At 50.5% G+C, this 19,582-nt stretch overlaps 2 protein-coding genes across 15 annotated transcripts in view; one reads left to right on the top strand and one right to left on the bottom strand.

Annotated features, from left to right (window-relative positions):
* Card14 (caspase recruitment domain family member 14) overlaps positions 1-16,904 on the bottom strand; it is a 38,841-nt gene extending 21,937 nt beyond the window's left edge. For 4 of the 14 annotated variants that reach the window (XM_010618546.2, XM_033767801.1, XM_033767802.1 and 1 more), the window contains exons 1-3: positions 15,975-16,890; positions 4,725-4,944; positions 22-1,889 (exon numbers count right to left, since the gene is read on the bottom strand). In XM_010618546.2, coding sequence (XP_010616848.1) covers positions 22-631 — 610 coding nt within the window. In that variant the 5' untranslated portion in view covers positions 632-1,889; positions 4,725-4,944; positions 15,975-16,890. Of the gene's footprint in view, positions 1-21; positions 1,890-4,103; positions 4,698-4,724; positions 4,945-10,850; positions 15,149-15,974 lie in introns of those variants that run through there. The other 10 variants (XM_010618543.3, XM_010618545.3, XM_010618553.2 and 7 more) reach the window with 10 other exon arrangements.
* A 111-nt stretch (positions 16,905-17,015) lies between these two features.
* Positions 17,016-19,582, top strand: part of Eif4a3 (eukaryotic translation initiation factor 4A3) — a 9,715-nt gene continuing 7,148 nt past the window's right edge. Inside the window, exons 1-2 of the mRNA XM_033767812.1 lie at positions 17,016-17,269; positions 19,186-19,258. Of these exons, the coding sequence (XP_033623703.1) occupies positions 17,101-17,269; positions 19,186-19,258 (242 nt within the window). The 5' untranslated portion in view covers positions 17,016-17,100. The remainder of the gene's footprint in view (positions 17,270-19,185; positions 19,259-19,582) is intronic.

Below are 19,582 nucleotides of genomic sequence, written 5' to 3'. Positions count from 1 at the left end.
GCGGAGCCGGCCCGGACTCACCGACTCTCATGGCGCTGTTGGTGAAGCAGGGGCTGTGCAGGACCTCCTCCTCATCCAGCTGGCCCAGCACCTTGGCCTGGCGCAGGTAGGGCGTGAGACGGCTGGGGTGGATGCTCCGCACAATCTTGTAGCGGTGGCTCTCCATCAGCTCCCACAGCGTGTCCTCGTCCAGGGCCATGAGTGTGGAGTCCGTGCGGCACAGCTCCGCCATGGCTCGGCAGGCGGGGCTCTGCAAGGGGACAATCAGTGCAACGCCTTGGGCGCTGGATTTGCGTTCAAATCCACTTCCCCAATTTGTTGGAAGAAAAGGGAACAACCAACTCAGAGGGCACAGTGGACATCCCCAGTATCCCCACTCCGCCTCCACCCCAGTCCTGCTTTCACAACCAGGGATGGGCAAAGCCACCCTTGGGTCAGGTGTCAGATCAAGTCCCCGCCCTGTGGCACAGAGAGAGGAAGTGGCTCCACTGATGTTAGCAGATCCGATTTGCCCTTTGCTGATCCTGGTCAGGAACCTCACTGACCCAATGAGCATGATGTTAGGAGTCAGGTCAGGAGCACCTGCCTGGCAAGCTCGAGGCTCTGGGTTTGATCCCAGCACCAAGAACATCCCCTACACCCCCACAAACATAAAATTTCGGAAGGGCCTAGCACATCCAAATTCAAGGGGGTATTGAAGGAGACCTCCAAAGGGGTGACAATGAACTAGGGAAAGTTTTATGCCCTTCAAGGCACAGATGGACATGAACAGAATATACAATGTATTTATGACACCAGTATTTCAAGGGAAGGCTATTAGGGAAAAGCTGTCTGAAAGGACTGCTTAGGGGGTGATAATGAAACAAAGCTGAAGCGGCTGGGCTGCGGCTCAGTGGTGTGATGGGTAATCTTGATTGTCAATTTGATTGGCTCGAGAGATGCCTAGGAGATAAGGAAGCACACTTCTAGCTGTGTCTGGATGAGTCATGGGGCTGTGACTCTGGGAGCTGCTTTTGGTCCCTGGCCCCTTCTTCTCTGGCACTGTTCTCCTGTGCTCTGTTTCTCCCTTGGGACAGCTATGACCAAATCCATCTGAAACCATGAGCCAGATTAACCTCCCCTCTGAGTTACAGGTATCAGGGATTTTGTACCAGTACCAGGGAACTGACTAACACACCTAGCTTGTGTGAGGCCCTGGGTTCCCATCCCCAGTACTGCAAAAAATAGAAAAGAAAAAAATAAAGGTCAAGAAACTGCCCTATAATAAACCTGAGCATTTGGATACTGGGTCCAACAGCCAGAAGTGTTTCTGTGTCTACTGGCGGTGGGTGTTGCCTGGAAGGGGTCAGGCGGCAGTCAGGTGAGTAGAGTCAAGAGACATATTGTGGGATGTTGTGCATGTGGAAAGCACACTGTTTTTATCAGTGTGGTGAGCACTTGTGATTCTTCTCTATGGAGGGAATAACACTTTGTGAGGGTCTGGCAGGCCCTTTCTGGTCAGAAGCTAGACAGGGAGGCATTCCCTGTCCTTTCTAGTGGTGGCTGTGATGTCACCTGCTGGGGTGAGAGCACCTGCCTAGATCTGAATCCAGCCATGGAGCCGGAGGGGCGTTTAGGGCGGTGTTGAGATAAGGCTCACACCCACCACGGAGCTCTGAAACCTCTGCTTTAGAGAGGCTGGCTGTGTCTTGGTTTGTAGGCTGGTCAGGGAGCTGGAAGGAACTCCTTCTCCCACTACGGGTCCCTTTCTTCAGTCATTTTAGAACAACCTCTACAGGTTTTGCCATTTTTGGGTTCCACATCTGCATAAGCCCTAGTGAACCATCTGTTTAACCTGACCCCAAGCAAAATCACAAAATCTTACCTTTCTTGGTCAGTTGGAGCTTTTCCTAAGTTAAAAAAAAATAAAATAAGTAAATATGTTTGAAAAGTTCATCTAAAGTGATGCAAGTGGCACTGAGTTCTGGAAATACTGCTTTCTATACTCATTCGTGAGCAGTGGAAGCAAGACTACTGGCTTCTCTGGACCATGAACTCCAGAATGTGCGGACAGAGGGTAGAAGAAAGGACAGAGGTGAGTGAGAGTCATCTGGCTTGAGGTGGGTGGCTAAAGGGCACAGAGGTCCCAAAGACATAGGGGAGTGGGGTACAGGGCCAGGAGCACAGGAAAGGAATGGCTGCATGTTGAACCCTCATAAGGCTCATGTCACGGTGTTTAAACACTCAGGTTTTCCTAAAATAAAATTCTCAGAATGGAAAAGGCTTGGCCTCTTATTCAGGGAGTGGAAGGGAGGTGGTGGGTGGAGCCGACCCTTGAAGTTTTTAGAAGACCGTCTTCTCTGGAGTAATCTTCCTTAAAAAACAGGTGTAGTGACTTGGATCACGTCCCCTTGTCTATCCAGGGGACTTCAGAAAGTGACCGGGGTTGTAAACAAACGCTGTGTAGATGTGAGTACTTAAGAGGAGGTCAGTCTGGATTACAGAGAGCATCAAGGCCAAGGACTGGTGCCCCTCCAAGAAGAGGAGGGACAGAGACTGAGAAAAAAGCCAAGTGACAAGGGAGACAGAGAGGGAGGGACATCGCTCAAGCCAAGAGCACAAGCTCAGGATCAGGGAGTGCCAGGAAGGAGGCCTCCATGGAGCCCGGCGGACTCTTTGATCCCAGACTTTGGCTCCCAGAACCACCAGAGAATAAGTGTTTGCTGTTTGAAGGCGCCCGGGGTGTGGTCGTTCGCCACAGCAGCTCCAGGTGGGGGTGTCAGGAAGGCATTGCGGAATGGCATTTGTAAAAGAGAATTCTAAGAATGAAAGAGACAACACTGTAGGAAAGGCCCTGACAGAGGGTGGTGGGCTCTGTGGGTTAAACGAGGCAAAGAAACAGAGCACACAGCAGGATGGACAGGTCCCGGTGTGGCAGGGAAGCAGGGCAGGCTCCACCCCTGCTTTCACAGGTCCGGCCCTGTCGGGACAGAGTGCAGCCAGCAAGCCCTGGACGGTGGCCCTGCGGGTGACAGGCAGGCCAGCCTAGGACTGAGACTTTGTGTTGGGGTGGGGCTTGGGGCCACCTGCTCAGCCTCTGGGCTTTTTAGGTGAGCCGTGTTCACAGCTGTGTTCCCCTGGGGGGCTGCTTTCTGCCTCCCCACGCTGCTCAAGGTCAGTAGCCCAGTAACCCATCCGAACACTGTGAGACTGCTATAGACTGTGGACGGTCTCAGGCCTGGAAGAAGGTCCTGCCGATGGTGTGACAAACAGTCCAGCACCCACCACGTAGAGTCCACTGTCTCAGCACTTTGCGATTCAGGTTTTCTCTGAAGAGAGGGCAGTGTAAGGAGACAGCTGGTGCCTCCTCCTCCTCCTCTGTCCTTTTCCCCCACTCTGCACCCATAGGTAACCGCTATCTTACACATCATCTCCTCCAGGCAGATGTGACTAGCAGCATGATATGTTGGTAGTAATTTTGTGTGATACTTTATCTGCACAGTAACTTTATATAGACAGTATTTTTACTATGAGCTCTCACTTTACATAAGTACTATCATCCTGCACAGGGCAGTACATGTTTGGAGGTTGATCTTGCTTCTTCTTTTTTTTATTTTACTTACTTACTTATTTTTGGTAGTGCTGGGGATGGAACCAGGGCCTTGGCTTGCTGGGCAAGTGGTGTGCCACTGAGCCACCCCTCAGTCCCAAGTTTTATCACGTTGGCCCCTGCAGCTCTGTTCACTCAGATTCCTTTCTAAGCCAAGAGCTGTCCTGAAGGAAACACAGCCAGGGTAGCGATCCTCCTGGGGAAGGATGTGAGGCTCTTTCTAGTTTTCCTCTGTCACACAGTGTTGTGCAGATACCCTCGGCATCTCTGGGCAGAAGTGGGGGCATTTATGAGCCCAAGAGTTCCTTTGTTTTGATCCCTTCACTTTGGAATGACAAGTTGGCCTGGGCAGAGTTCGATGCTGCTCCAAGAGGTCTGTACATTAAAAACATTTGGAGAGCAGAGCGAATCAAGCCTTCTAATCTAAAAGCCGGGGAATGATAGTGGGAGAATCCTGACTCCATGAACAACTCCACCAACCGTCCCCAGAGCCCGGGCTGCGGCAAGCACTCACCAGGAGAGGTTCAGGTTCATGTCTGCGTGAGCGCCTGGCAGTGGCTCTGCTCCAGGTTGCCCAAGCCAGGGCGCCACTGGCTCCTTTCCCAGCGGGCCACTAGTGGGACTGGGCTAGACAGGAAGGGCTGGAAGCCAAACTAGTTCCAAGAAGAAGTTACAGCTCTTGTGAACCACGTGACCAGTTCTAAAAATCAAAGTCCAGTCACCAAAGGCTAATGCAGGTGGTAAAGGGGGAAAAAACAGTAGGAATGATCCAAGTATGCTGTGTGCACGCATAAACATGCCTTTAAGAAGAAAGGTAAAACTGAGGTGCAGCTCAGTGGTGGACTACTTACCTAGCACGTGTGAGGCCTGGGTTCAAACCCTAGCACCACCACTAAAAAAAAAGGGATAAACTCTTATGCCAGAAATCCCTGAAGAAAAGACCTCAGTACTATGGACACTCCCCGCAGCTGAAGCGTACTTCTAAACTGATTCCAAGCCCTGAACCCTGCAAGCCAAGAAGAGCATGGTTGTGACTCAAAGTCACCAAGGGCCACCCTTCCCCTAAGTCCGCCCACACAGAAGAACCACTGGAAAGAGGGGTGGAGGCCAGAGAAGGGGCCCAGGCAGTTCAGACCTGCTTCTCTTCAGCAGCTCATTCCTGGTCTCCTCCAGGGCACCGCTGAATCGATGCATCTGAGATGGGGTGCTGAGGGCTGTGTCCCCAGAGATGTGCTGCATTCCCCACCTCTGTGAATACGATCTTACTGGGGAATAAGTCTCTGAAGACAGAGTCGAAGTGAGGTCATTTGGGTGGGCTCTCCTCCGATGACCAGTCTTTCTGAGACAGTGACTACCTACGGACAGAGCACAAGCGAACTCCCAGGCCTCTAAAACCTGTTACTCTTTGAGAGCCTGATCTGAATTTTCTTCGGAGGCAGTCAGGGATGTGAAAGCTGCTTTTGCTAAACAACAGTAACAAGTCACAGTTTTTGGCCATTTAATATGATGTTGGTTGTTGGTTTTTCATAGATAGCCTTTATTAAGTTGAGATATAGACTATCTATTCCAATTTTTTCCACAGTTTTTATCATGAATGGGTGTTGAATTTTGTCAAATGCTTTTTCTGCATCTGTCGAGAGGATCATATGGTTTTTGTCCTTGATTTTGTTAAAACAGTGTATTACATTTATTGACTTACATATGTTGAACCATCCTTGCATCCCTGGAATAAATCCAACTTGGTCAAGATGTATGATCTTCTTGATGATCCTGTGCTTTCTGTTTGCTAGTATCTTAAGGATTTTTGCATCTATATTCATTAAGGAGATTGGCCTGTAGTTCTCTTTTTTAGTTGCATCTTTCCCTGGTTTGGGGATCAAAGTGACACTTGCTTCCAGGAATGAATTTGAAGTATTTCTTCCCTTTCAATTTCATTAAAAAGTTTGAAGAGTAATGGCAGTAGTTCTTCTCTAAATGTCTTGTAAAATTCAGCAGTGAATCCGTCAGGGCCTGGGCTTTTCTTTGTTGGTAAATTTTTAATTACATTTTCAATTTCAATGATTGTATTTGGGGGTGTTTAAATATTTTTATCTTCTTTGTTCAACTTCGGTAATTCATAAGTATCTAGAAATCTGTCCATTTCTTCTGTGTTTTCCATTTTATTAGAGTACAGGTTCTCAAAGTAGGTATTGACTACCCTCAGGATTTCTGTTAGATCTGTTGTGACTTCACCTTTTTCATTCCTAATTGCACAGATCTGAGCCTTTTCTTTCCTTTTTTTGATAAGGATAGCTAAGGTTTTATCAATTTTATTTATTCTTTCAAAAAACCAACTCTTTTATTCATTTATTGTATTATTTTCTTAGTTTCCACTGCATTGATTTCTGCTCTAATCTTTATAATTTCCTCTCTTGTTCAAGCTTTGGGTTTTTCTTGCTCTTGTTTTTCTAGGAGTCTTAAATTAAACAAAACAAAACAGCAACAACAAAACAGCAATTCTTCACTTGGGCCTACGGGTGCTTTTACTAAAGGCAGAGTAAAACTTGTCCTTCCTTTTGTAGCTGTCTCTTTTATCACAGCGAAACTCCAAGTCAGGTCCCTGCTCAGCTCTGCACACAGACATGTTCATCGTTGAGGGAACATGTGTTGAAAAGCCGGCGTTACAAGGTTGATTAGCTCTCATTTACATAAACCTATCTCACCCCTTTCAAGACTGAGGACACCAGGATAAAAGACTTACAGGGACATTCAACTGCCAGTGAGCCCTGGGGAGTCTCCAGTCATTGCCCTCTACCTGTGGTCACTTGTGTTCCAATAGAGCCTCCACAAGACTAAGACTGGCCCATGCAGGAAGAAGCACCTGGTAGCAACTGTGGACTAAGCAATAAGGGATTCCCTGGAGCCACCTTACAAAACCAGATCTGAGATCAAGATCAACCAGACCTCTGCCCACCTCCTTCCTTTGTTAACAGAGCGATCTGATCCTTTCCATCAGCACCATGCCCTCTGCAGCTCCTCAAGCTGATGTCCCTGTTTTCTCTTCCTGTCTCTCCCTCATGCTCCTGAAATGTTTCCTGTGACAAGAAGTGAAGAACCTGTCTGGACCATGTTGAGATCACCACCTCCTCTTGAAGAGGACCTTCTCAGGCCTATCCAGTGATGCTTCCCAAAGGAAGAGAAGAGACACAGACACGAGACAGAGCCATGTGACAACGTGTGTGGAGGGATGCATACACACAGTATGGACTGCCAGATACCGTCAGCAACATAAGTGCAGAGAAAGGCATGAGGCAGCTTCTCTCCTAGAGCTTCCTCAGAGAGCACGGTGCTGCTGGCCCCCGGAACTCTGAATGATTAAGTTTCTGCAGTTAGAAGCCACCCAGCTTGCATTAACTTATTGTGGCAGGAAACACACAACACACATGGCAAAGAGGACTGGGAAACGGGCCAAGCCTGGGAGTGCCATCCGTCTGCACATATGGGTGGCCATGGGCACTTCCTTGGAAGGCCTGTTGTGCTTCTCCATGGTCAGGTCTGATCCCCAAGTCAAAGAAACATTCTGTTCAGTTTGGCACCAGCTATGTAATCTGCAGAGCCCAGAGAGAAATAAAAAAACAGTTCACTTGTTTAAATGAAATATCCAGAGCTTCCAGGCAATGGCAGCAGAGCAACCAACCAAGCCCAGGGCTCTGGGCGTACACCAGAATCTGGCCCTGCTTCAATTGACTGGGGACCTCTGGACCCAGACATACACTAGGGAAGTAGCACGGGTTGGTTTCTTTAGAGGTTATGAAAATGTCCTGGATTTGACTGTGTTGCCATTTGCACGCATCTGTGAACTTCTTAAATGCACTGACTTGCACATCTGAAACTGGTGAATTGTAAGGCATACGAGTTATAGTCAATAAAGTTATTTGAAAAAAAAAAAAAGGCTCTGGGAATCAGAAGCAGGAAGATGGCAAGCTGCGAATTTGGACCCAGCTTTTTACCCAGGCTTTTTAGCAACTTAGTAAAACTGTCTCAAAACTGAAAACAACATAAACAAACAACAACAAAAACAAACACAAGGACTGGGAACAGTGCTCAGTGCAGAGGGCTGAGGCCAGTGCTGGCTGCCTGCCATGTGTAGGATGCCAGCCTCTCTTCTTCCCTTCCCTTCCCTGGCCCAGCAGCTCCCACAGCTGGGCACCCAACTGTCCTATGTCGCCACCAGAGCTGGGTCCCTTCCTTGCCAGCTCCTGTCTGCTGCCCTCAGGCACTGAGCAGGGCCATGGTTTTCTGCCTGCCCCCTCCTGCCTGCCTCCTTTGCTTCCTCATTCTAGATTCCTGGCTCCTCCCTGTGACCTCCCAGGAATGTGCCGGGCTGCCACAGAGGCAACAGAGGTCCCTAGCACATTCTTCAGTAACAGCAAGAGCTTGCCTGCAGACTCACCCTCTGCCCAGTTCCTGGCAAAATGAACACAGAAATGTTTTCAAAAAGTTAAATCTGGGTGTGGTGGCACATGCTTAGAATCCTGGTCACTCAAGGATGAGGCAGGAGGATTGCAAATTTGAACCTAGCCTGGGCAATTTAGATTCAAAATAAAACAAAATGGGCTGGGAGTGTAGCTCAGCGTTCTCTGGATTCAATCCTTGGTAAGGAAGAAACACTTTTTAAAGGAGGAAAAAAAAAAAAAGAGCCAGGCATGTCTATAATCCCAGCACCTGGGAGGCTGAGGCAGGAGGATTTGCTGAGGGCTGGTGGCCAGACTGGGCTACATAGTGAGTTCAGTAGCAGACCCTGTTGAAGGAAAAAAAAAAAAAGGCCACACACAAAGGAAAAGTCACTTCTTGCCAAAAGCTTTGGTAGGCAGAAAGGAAGTTACACAGTAAGATGGCCCCCAGGGACAGAGGAGGAGGAAGGGCTGGGATTCTCCTGCTAGGAAGCCTGGGGAGATGGGAATATTATCCCCCGCCACACACACACACACTTTGCTCTGCACCTTCAGCAGGGTCCCCAGCAGGGTCTCTGGCACAGGGTCTCTGCCCCGGCAGGTCACCTGCCGCTGGGTAGCCCAGCCTTTTTGTATTGCATTTAACAGCATCTCTGGTGCTCAGTGCTCATGGGAATTCCAGTCCTCAAGCAAAATGCAAAGTTTCTCTATCCAGACAGAGTGAAAACTGTACTAGCACCAGAGATCTGCCAGGTAGGCAGGATGATGGGAGGGAGTGCAGGGTGGGTCACTGTCGTGAGGGAGACGAGTCTGCTGCATTCCTGTCAAAACTTCAGAAGGGTTTAATATCTCTTCCCTGAATCTTTGTGGAGGTTTTGACAAGCAGATAGTTCTTACAGGTGAGAAATATTTGTATTGCATACTGTCATTTTTAATAGTTTAAATTTAAGTTTAAATTTTAGAGTTAAATCACGGAGTGCACAATCCCATTTTTTATTAAATGTTAGTCCATCTGTGTCTAGCAGGTACTCGATGTGTGTTGCCCAGCCCACCGCCCATCCATCCATCCATCCATCCTGTGTGTGTGTGAGGAGGGGGCAGAAACAAAAGGAAAGGAAAGGAGAGGAGAAGAGAAACAGAGACAGACACAGGAAGGAAGACCCAGCATCCTGTTCAGCAGTACTGATACTTGCTAATTGCAACAGTAGAATTCTAGAAAAGCTGTTCCTTTCTCTCTCTCTCTCTCTCTCTCTCTCTCTCTCTCTCTCTCTCTTTTGGTACTGATCAAACTTTTTAGAATGAGCAAATACAGATCAATAAAAGCCAACAAGTCATTATTTCAGAATATAATGAAATTAATTCAGTAGTCAAACAGAAGGAACAAAGCTTTTTCCTAGAGGAGGGGACATAGCTTAGCACAAAGGACCTGGCAGAGGAGATGCCCAGGGTCCCAGGTGGCTGGGCAAGGCTCCTGTTCATGCCCCTCATCCTGGTGTAAGCATCACTGGTGACCTTCTCTCTCTAAAGTGACGGTATTGGGTGACAGGTCACCGCGGGGAAGGGACTGGCAGGTGGCAGAGTGGACATGTGTGAGCCTCCAGGAGGAAGGTCCTACCGGAGTGTGCACAGGGAAGGGTGGGAGAGAGCAGACAGCGGCAGCTGCCAGAAGCCATGGGGAGAGAGAAGGGGTGAGACAGGATTGGACCAAGACTGCCTGGGACAGGAAGGTGACAGGGGCCAGTCTTGTGGCAGGATTCCTTGACTGCCTACTCATAAAGGGACGGGGGATCTTTTCATAAAATCTTTATATTCCTTTAGATGTGCTGCCAAATATCCCGTGGAATACCCACTTACTCAGGCATTGAGCCAGACCAAGCCTGCTCTTCAGAAGCAGATAGAAAACACACTGTGACCTTTGACCCATGTTGACGGCCTTGTGACTAAATTGGTGACTAAGAACCAAGGACCCTGTAGCCAGGGCTCACAGAGCACTAATTTTGGTCCTCAGGGAATCACACACGGGCCAGATTGTCCTTACTTCACTGCACTGAGAAGCCGAGGGCAACACCCCAGGCTGCAGCTGGATCTGGAGGAGCTGCGGACACCTGGTCTCCCAAGAGGCCCTGAGCCCCGGGCACTGGGGCCACAGCCAGCATGTGTGTGTGGTCTGGCTCGTGCGACTGCCCAGAGGGCTGCAGGACTCCCTGCAAGGCTTGACCCACTGCTCTTGGGCCGAACCCCAAAGTGACTGGGAAAGTCAGAAGTTCTCCGGGCTCTCCAAACCCCCACACCCCTGACTGTTCCAGGCTTCTGCAATCCTAAAGCCATGCTAGGGCCAGGCCTAGGTCAGTGCAGCTAGAAACAGCAGCCATCTGCTGGGAAGCAAGGGAGGAAGGACATGTGCATGCTCACACGCGCGCGCGCACACACACACACACTCACTCCACACTGGACTCCAGAGGAGGGCGAGGGAGTTAGGGAAAGGTCGGAGAAACTGATGATCCATGAACACGTTGCATGGAAAGGAGGGGAACTGACGGTCACACCAGGCCAGGACACCTGGCTGCACCCTCCTGTCCCCACAGGCAACCTCTCCCTCACTGTCACGCACCTGGGCTGGGGGGTTGAGCCTGCCTCCCCCTATCACCCTGGGGCGTAGCAAGGAGACAGGTGACAAAACACAGCCGCACTGTCTCAAAGCAGCTCTCAGCAGTCGAGGATGGTCAGGCACCACAAGCAGGCAAGGGGACAAGCTGTTTACCCACCCCTCTTTCCCACAAACCCGCACCGCTTCGGCCCGAGAGGGGCAGCTAGGGGCCCGTGCTGACCTGTCCATCATTCCTCTGCCGTCTGCTCACAGGACACGCTCTGCGCCGGCCTTCCTCTCCCTGCGTGGCAGCAGTGACTGAGGCTCCGACCTGGGCTGGGCTCGGAGCGGCTGACGAGCAGGTTTGGCACGTCCTTCCGTCCTTCCGGGCTCTGCCCACAGGAGCTGTGCGTCCCACTGAGCTTTGCCTTCTAGGGGTGAGAGCCTGGGGGGGGGTGCTTCAGGAGGGGCTGGGGATCCTCTCCCCTTTGTGGACAGTCAGCCCAGTGCATCCTAATTCTGCCCTCAGAATAACCCTGAGGGTAACTTCTGGGGCCCTTGTTGGCCCTTGTGATCCATTACAGCAAGTGTCTTCAGTCGTTCCAGCGACCCCGTCTAAAATCAGCATTTCACAACTGTGATTTTGGTTTAAATAAGTCTTGGTTCTGCCATGATGAGCTGTCTGGGATCTGACAGCTTCTTCCCACCTGTGTTGTGGTTCCTCGATCACTGCCCTTAAACTCTGCAGTGGCACCTAAGTCCTTCCTCCGGTGCCATTGCTGCTCTCCACACAGCAGGCAGGCGACCCTGCCTGTGGTCAGGGCTGAGTCTGTACAGCTCGCTCCCTTTGGTGTGCTGGCCCAGTCCTCAGCCTTGTTCATCTGCACTTGCTGACTTACACCCTTCTCCCCTGCTCCAGATGCAGGGGCTGCCTTGCCAGTCTAGATCTTTCACACACACTCGGCCCCAGGGCCTTTCCCTCTTCCTGGAACACTCTTTCCTTTACTCCCTTCTAGACAATACTCAAAGGCCACCTTCCCAGAGAGGCCATCCCAGATGATTCTATTTGAAATCGTAGACATTTCATCCTGGTTCTCCTTCCACCTTGCCCTATTTGGTTTTCCTCTGTGGGACTTAGGGGAGTGGAGGAACCTTATGAATTTTTTTTTCTAGACAGATGGAGGTTGGTTTCCAGGGATACACAGCTGGCTCATCCCTAAATCCTTCTTCCCGCTGGGTGGGGCAAGGAGGCATTGCCGCTGTGGCCGAGGGACCCAGGTTCTGTGGTCAGGTCAGAGGTAGCTGTCCAGCCAGGAACAGAGCTGTGTTGTACATCACCTATGGTGTCCCCCTGGGCAGGATGTCTCGGCCCTGAGGCCTGTGCTACTTAAATCCCCAGCAGGCTAACTACACTTCCTGCCTCACAGTAAGAAAGCACACCTCACTGCACTTCATACATAGAAGGTTCTGGAAAATGCCATAGCTCCAAGTCAAAGAGGGAGCCAGCAGAGTATACTAGAGGTTGAATTCTTGGTACTTGGGAAAACATGGTTTCTCTGGAAATACAGAAAACTACAGAAACAGAGCTGAGGAAGCTCCTAGTCCCCAAAGGACCATGAACCTTTGGAGGGCAAAGCCATACCTCAATTCCCAGGGTGATGTCGGGGGACCAAGCGACAGCTAGTACTCCACAGGACTACAGCTACATGCTGGGGGCAATTAAAACAGCATGCGGTTTCTTGGACAGGCTGATATACCGCCAGGAGGAACACACGTGTGGGGGACGGGACCAGGGCGACGCCCTGATGACCTGGTGGCTTTTAACAAGAAGGAGCCATTGCCACAAATGACCTGGGTCAGCCATAGAGTTCTTCTGTGAACTCCTCATTTATCCATAAAATTTGGGGGTTAGCTCTAAAAAACACGATAAAGTCAAGGGCAGAGCATTGCTAGTTGGGAGGAAGAGGAAGGAGGAGTATAAGGGCGGGTAATGGCGGATGAATATGATCCAAATGCCTTATACGCCTCGTGCCCCACTGAAATGTGAAGCTGGGGTGGGGCAGAGGATGTTCGGGGAGAAATGAATACAGTATGTTACATGCATGTATAAATCTGCCAAAATGAAATTCGTCAATCAGGGTAAGTAATCTGCACTAACAAGTGCGGGAGAAAATCTGGGGGCTTGGGGAAAGGTTCCAGTTTTGCCGTGACACCAGGAGGCTTGCACCAGTGGAGAGGTAAACAGAAAAGGGGCGCTGGGAGGAAAAATGAGACCTGTACCAAAGGACCGCAGCTGAGGAAAGGAGATGGAGGCACCGGGCGGGGAGGGCACAGGTGCCAAGTAAGGACTGAGGTGGCACAAGCAGGAAGGGCTCCGGCTGGTCACAGTCGTCCTGGTCAGAGGAGGACCGCAGGACCTCCTCCAAGACATCCTAACTGGGTTCTCGGTGTCCCTGCTGGAGCCCCGAGTGGGCATGGCCAGGTGTGGCTCTGTGGCTGTGCACACCGCCCCATGCTCATCTCTGGCGGCAGCGTGCAGGGAGTGGGCTGGGGAAGGACTGGAAGAGGATCCTTCCACAGGAGCAGGTAAAACAGGTCCGTTCCCTGCTGCTGTGCCCAGCTTACACACTCGCCTCCCACCCCACCACACCTTGCATTTGTCCGGCCAAGTCGCACCTCCTATCTCTTCCTGAACTGTGATGGGATTCACACGCCAGAATAGAAACCACTTTAAAGCGCACAATTCTGTGGCACTTAGTTCATTCACATGGGGTAGAACCTCCACTTTGACCTTCTTCCCCAACATTTTCATCACCCCTAAGGGAAATGTCACCCCCCACTAGCAGCCCTGGGCCTGAGGTGTGGGTTGGGTCCGCTCCATGGCATTTACCCATCTGTTTTCTGTCTGGAGTGGGGAGGCTGCCTGTGCTGCAGGATTCATGTAGGCTGGGGCCGTATAATTTGTAACCTTTTCAGTCTGGCTTCTTCTGCAGAGCAAGCTGTTTTCCAGGTTTCTCCATGTTATAGTTGTGTCCCTGCTTAGTCCCTGTTTACGGCCTCATGCTATTTCGCTTCGTGTTTGGTGGCCGATGGGCTCGTGTGGACAATGCTGCCACCAGCACCAGGCACCCGTACTGCTCGGGCTTGCTGACCAGCTGACAGTCGCCCTGCGGCTTCCCCATTCCCTGAGCATCCTGCCCACTGCTCTGTCCCTCGTGATCGCAGAACCCTGCACGCACTGTCCCTTCTCGAACACGCCTCCCGTTGCCTGTCACTGTGGCCACTTCTTCTCAACTCAGCTGACTCCTCCTCCGGCCATGGGGTAAATCAGAATCCAGTAACTCTTTCCAGTTTGCCTTACCTCATTGCATCATGATAATTATACAGCTTAAAATGATTTTGTTTGCAGGTTTTGTGGGGCTTGCCCTCCTCTGGAACACAAACTCTGCGAGGGCAGGTGCTGCATCTGTGCTCCCCTAAATCCAGCAGCTGGAACAACTCCTCACACACCGGGGTGCGGGACCCCAGCTGGCACGAGTGTCCAGGAGTCAGAACGACAGCGAGGCGGGGTCAGTGGCACTTAGTAAGATGACCCGCCTCATGGTTGGCTTTGGAGAATGCTGTAGCTAGAAAGGAACAGGGTTGGTTCACCCTTTGACACATGGTGATGGCCAGGGACCTCTGGCAGGAAGTTGTCCTTTAGGGACAGGCCCTTCCAGGACATCTGCTCCTGTGGCGATGACTCCTTGGAGTACAGCCAAGCGGCACTGCCTGAACCTCCTTCACTCCCACACAAGACAAGTCACCATGACCCTCTCACCCCTACCTAGGAGCCCCATGGGTGCCAGGAGAGGGAGGCATGGTCCTGAGAGGTGTGGGCGGCACAGTGGTTCCTTCTCCCTGACAGCTGCCCTGGGAGCTCACGACTGCTCCTGCCCAGCTGGGACCATGTCTTGAGTCCCTTCCTCTTGCCCTGGGTGTCCACGCAAATGAGCAAGACGACAACTATCTACTGAACACCCACGATGTGTCAGAGAAACAGTGAGGAAATAAAGAGACGTGGCTGCACCCCACAATGTAAACTGGGAAGTGGGGTGCTGGTGACAAACTGTGCTAAGGAGGAGGGCAATGGGCCTGCCCACCTTGGCGATCAGGCCTCTCTCGAGGTAACAAGGGGCCCAGGGATGACAAGCAGCGGGAAGCCACTGTACAGGGGACTTAGAAGGGCCCATTTCAGCCCCTCAATGAAGGGTACTTGAACTGAGTGGAACGGCCTGATTTTTTCCATCAGTAAAATGATAATGTGTGTCTGCGCCCTCCCAGGATGATGATGCTTAGAGAACTGAAACTGACATGGCAGCGTCTTGGAATGAGACAGTCAATCCTCGCATTAAGCAACACAGCTACACAAAAGAAATATCTTAAACAGGGCAAGGAATCAATGCGTTTTCTCAGTAGCCCCCACTGACTAGAGTACAACTGCCTACTAGCAACAAAACAAAATGAGGGTCTTCTAACCCTCCTGAGTCTATGGGAACATAATTAAACAGTTTCCTAACAGCTACAGTTCAGAAAAACAAACAGGTGAAATTTAAATGCTTTATTTTAACCCGTATTTCTAAAACGTTATTAACATCATTTCAACACCATCAACAGAACATTATTATACTTGGTCCCGGGGATTGAATCCAGGGTCTTGCACATGCTAGGAGAGCACTCTGTCACTTGGCTACATGCCCAGCACTTTTTGGAGATAGGATGTAAATTGCTCAGGCTGGCTTCAAACTTGTGAACCTTGAGTAGTTAATATGAAATCACCATCATCATTTGTGGTGCTGGGGATGATATCCAGCCCCTCATGCATGCTAGGCAGGAACTCATCACTGAACCACACCTCCAGCCCCACGTTAAGTCCCTGAAATCTGGGTTTTACACCTAAGGTTCACTTGAAAAACAATGCGATGTATTCAATCCTTTGCTGAGTGACACAAGAACCTGTATTTACCTTGCATTTATTCTAAAGTCTAAGAAAGCCTCAGCTTTGGTGTTGGTACCGGGGATTGAACCCACAGCTTCACACTTAACTACATTCTCAGGCTTTTCTATTATTTTAGTGACTTAAAACGCAACTTGAACTTTTTTTTCCCCTTTGGTATCGGGGATCGAACTCAGGATCTTGCGTTTGCGAGGCAGGCGGCGGAACCACTGAGCTAAATCCCCGGCCCTGCAACTTGTACTTTTCATCCTTCTGCCTCAGCCTCCCAGAGTGCTGAGATTGCAGGTACCAGGCACCACACCTGGCTAAATATTTAATATTATGACTAACAGCGGCATCCTCAACAGGCATGTTTACCATGACACTTACCTGGTGTGGACAAATTCCGCCCCTAAATGGGAGCTTTCCTCGCTGAGAAGACACATTTACTTGTTCACCGTGGCCATACTGAAACCCAAGATTCCTCTATAAAATGATGATCACATTTTAACTAAACGTTTGCAAAGTCAGTCCTCCCCAGAACCCCTAGACAGAGGCCAGGGAGCAAAGATATGCTTCTTAGGGCTGGAGGTGTGGCTCCAGGGTGACGCACTTGCTTAGCAAGCGCAGGCCCCACCCCATCAAAGAGAGAGAGCAAAAAGATAAAGGCCAACTGTAAGTAAGGACCGAGCTGGTCCTTGTCCAGTATAACTTTGCCAAAGGTGAAAACATGATTCTCCAAAGTGAACTGCGTTTCAAGGATGTCGAAGATGAATGAGTCAAAGGCTTTATAGGAGCCGGGCGTGGAGGCCCACAGCTAGAGGATGAGGCAGGAAGATTGAAACTCGAGACCAGCAAACCTAGTCCGAGTTCACGCACAGCTTCGCAGAATTTCAGGGTTTAGGGATCAGCCAACTGCAAAGGTCAAGCCGTTTTGTGGGCGGGTTCCCGGCGTCCACGCAGATCCAGGATTAGCAACAACCTGAACTGCCAAGCGCCGCGGTTACCACGGCAACGCAGGCGGAGCTGCGCAGCAGCGTGCGGGCACCCCGACCCCTGGAGGCGGCTGCCGGAAATGAGGTTTCCGCGGCCAGCGGCAGCACCCGGGCATGTAGTGCGAGTTCACGCCCGCTGCTCGCCGTCCGCTGGTTCCCCGGGACCCCAATTCACCACTCTGCGTAGACAAGTCCAGCTACAGGAGCCCACCCACAACGAGACACTCACATTCGCTGTAGCCACAGGCATCATGAGAGTATGAGGACCCGGCCTTACGGAATCCCGCGAGAGTTCCACAAGGCGCGAGAACGGCAACCCTGCAGCAGACGCCCTTTCCGCTTTCACGTGATTAGGAACAACCCGCCCCTCCGGAGGCGCGGCCTGGACCCTCATCCGCGTTCCCATTCGTCCTACACTGGCGCGCGTGGCATCGTCACTTCCGCTCGACGGCGCGACTTCGGCGGGGTCTACTTCCGCTCCTAACTGCGGCGCGCGCTCAGCTCTCAGCAGAGTCGGGATCATGGCGGCTACGGCCACGATGGCGACTTCTGGGTCGGCGCGGAAGCGCTTGCTCAAAGAAGAGGACATGACCAAAGTGGAGTTCGAAACCAGCGAGGAGGTGGACGTGACCCCCACGTTCGACACCATGGGCCTGCGGGAGGACCTGCTGCGCGGCATCTACGCCTACGGTCGGAGAGCGCGGGCCGGGTGGCGCGGGTAGTGGGCCCCGGGGCCTGCGTCGGAGGCTGAGGCTCAGGCTCGGGACTCCGACGACGTGCGGTCCCCGACACTGGCACCCTATCGCCGCACCTGGTTTGTGGGCAGTTGTCCGGTATTGCTCGGTGTAGAGCATAGTGCCAGGTCCAGTGGGGCTGCGAGTTCTTACAGGCCTTCCGGAGTCCGTCATTCAGCAGATAACTGTTTTGTACTTGTGAGGCGCCCAAGTGGTGGTGTATCGGTAAGCTAGGCAGGGTGGTGCCCTTACTTAGGAGGCGGACAGCATAAAACCACGGTTGCTGCAGGCAGTGGGAGTTGGTTTGAAAAACGTGAAAGGGGTATTATAGAATGGAATGGTTATTTGAGGAGGAGAGAGCTGAAATGGGTAAGGGGGTCCCCAAGGAGGATAACGTTGAGCTGATAATGAGAAGAGGGAAGAGCCTGGGCCTTGCGGCCCTTTAGCCTAGTGTGTTCCAGGAATAGAAAGAACCTCAGTCTGAGCCTGGACGGAGCCTAGTGGCCAGTTTGGTGAGATAGTGTTAAAGATTTTTAAGTGCAGTGGGAAATCATTGTAGTGTTTTAGTCGTAAAGGTTTACAGATTCAAGGTTTCTTTTGGCGTCTGTTGGTTCCAGGTGAGGTGAAGCGGGAGAAAAGTCAGGGAGATGAGTTGGGAGGCTTTTGCTCTGATCAGAGATGATTCAGGGGAGACAGTGTACTGTAGAACTCACAGGGTTGGCTGATGGGCGGAAGGAGGACCAGAGGGTGAGTTTTGGGTCCCTTATGCAATCTGGTGAGCACTGCTTAGCTGGCAGCACTGGAGGGAAATAAAATTGGGAGCTCTGTCTTGGTCCTTCTGAAGGTTTGTGGGGTTGTCGGAGAAAGCTGCCTGTCAAGTTGGGATCCCAGGGAAGATGGTAATTGAGGATGTATAGAGGGGAATGCCAGCATGTGAGGTTACTCAGGTTACTGGGACTGGGAAGTCCTTTATCCAACAAACCTTGGTGTCAGGACAGTTTAGCCAGTGAAAAGAAGTTGTTGAGGGACGGGAGAGGAAAGAAAAGCCTCAAAACTGGGCCGTTCTTGGTCCACATTGCCTCTCTCCCTAAAACACAGTTATTAGTTTCCCACCCACATGCTTGTCTTCGTGAGTTTAAATTATGTTATATTTACTTTTGTGATAGGAAATTGTGCTACATTTTTAAAGACTGAAGGATAAAGAAGTTACAGCTTATGCACATAAAACTTTATTTGCCTGCTTGGAAAATACTTTTAGTTCTTCAGAGTAGCTTCATTCCTTGGTGGTAATTGCTGGGCAGGAGCGGTGGTACTGTGGTTAACATAGCTGCCTCCAGATAGGAGGACAGGGCCGGACCCTCCACAGCATGACCTGTGCAGGCTGAATATGCAGTAGGCATGGCAGCCCAGGATCGTAATGCTTACCTAGGAAAGAGTGGTAACCATACTGATACCTTTTTTAAGGTTAAAAAGTAATTAAGCCGTTTGTAATTAGCTAAAGGGCACAGAAATAGAGTAAAAAGTGATGTTTTTGTCACCTGACTCTCCAGGAGTAACTGCCAGTAACATATTGGTGCCTGTGCTTCCACATCCTGTATGCTCCTAAATTTTTTTTTCTCTTTTAAACAAAACTGGGGTCTCCATATGCTAAACATGATACTCCTTTTGTTGAGATTTTATCTTTACAGATAGTATCCCGTGCTAGTGAGAATGATGATTCACTGGGCTCTTGTGTCTGAGTGCTTTCTATGTTGAGCTTTGGGTTAGGCAGTGGGAGTGTAGGTTGGCAGAGCTTGGCCATTTACAGTAAACCATCTGTACCTGGTTTTAATGCTAGCACAGTGCTAAGAGCTCAGTATTTGTTGTTTGCAGGTTTTGAAAAACCATCAGCAATCCAGCAGCGAGCTATCAAGCAGATAATTAAAGGGAGAGACGTCATTGCACAGTAAGTTGGTTTGTGTAGCAAATTGAAGATTTAGTGATGTGTAGGCTGTGACATAGTATAGTAAGATAAGATGTGTCCGTTCTTCAGTGCCTCTCTGCCCTACATTTGGTTTTCAGCTCTTTCCTTCATTTTAGCCACAGGGCTTTATTGTATTTTATTTTTATATTTTGCAGTACAAGAGATTGAACTTAGGGGTTCTATATCAATTGAGATCCATCCCTAGCTCTTACGGTTAGTTTTTTAAATGTTGAGACAGAGTTTTGCTAAGTTGCCCATGTGGGATTCAAACTTGTAATAGTGCTGGAGTTACAGATGTGTGTTCCC

This window comes from Fukomys damarensis, unplaced genomic scaffold (genome assembly GCF_012274545.1).
Source record: "Fukomys damarensis isolate Sample0158 unplaced genomic scaffold, DMR_v1.0_HiC HiC_scaffold_23, whole genome shotgun sequence".
NCBI classification, from domain to species: domain Eukaryota; kingdom Metazoa; phylum Chordata; class Mammalia; order Rodentia; family Bathyergidae; genus Fukomys; species Fukomys damarensis.
Note: the sequence above shows the minus strand (reverse complement) of the source record. Positions and strands in the feature narration are given on the sequence as shown.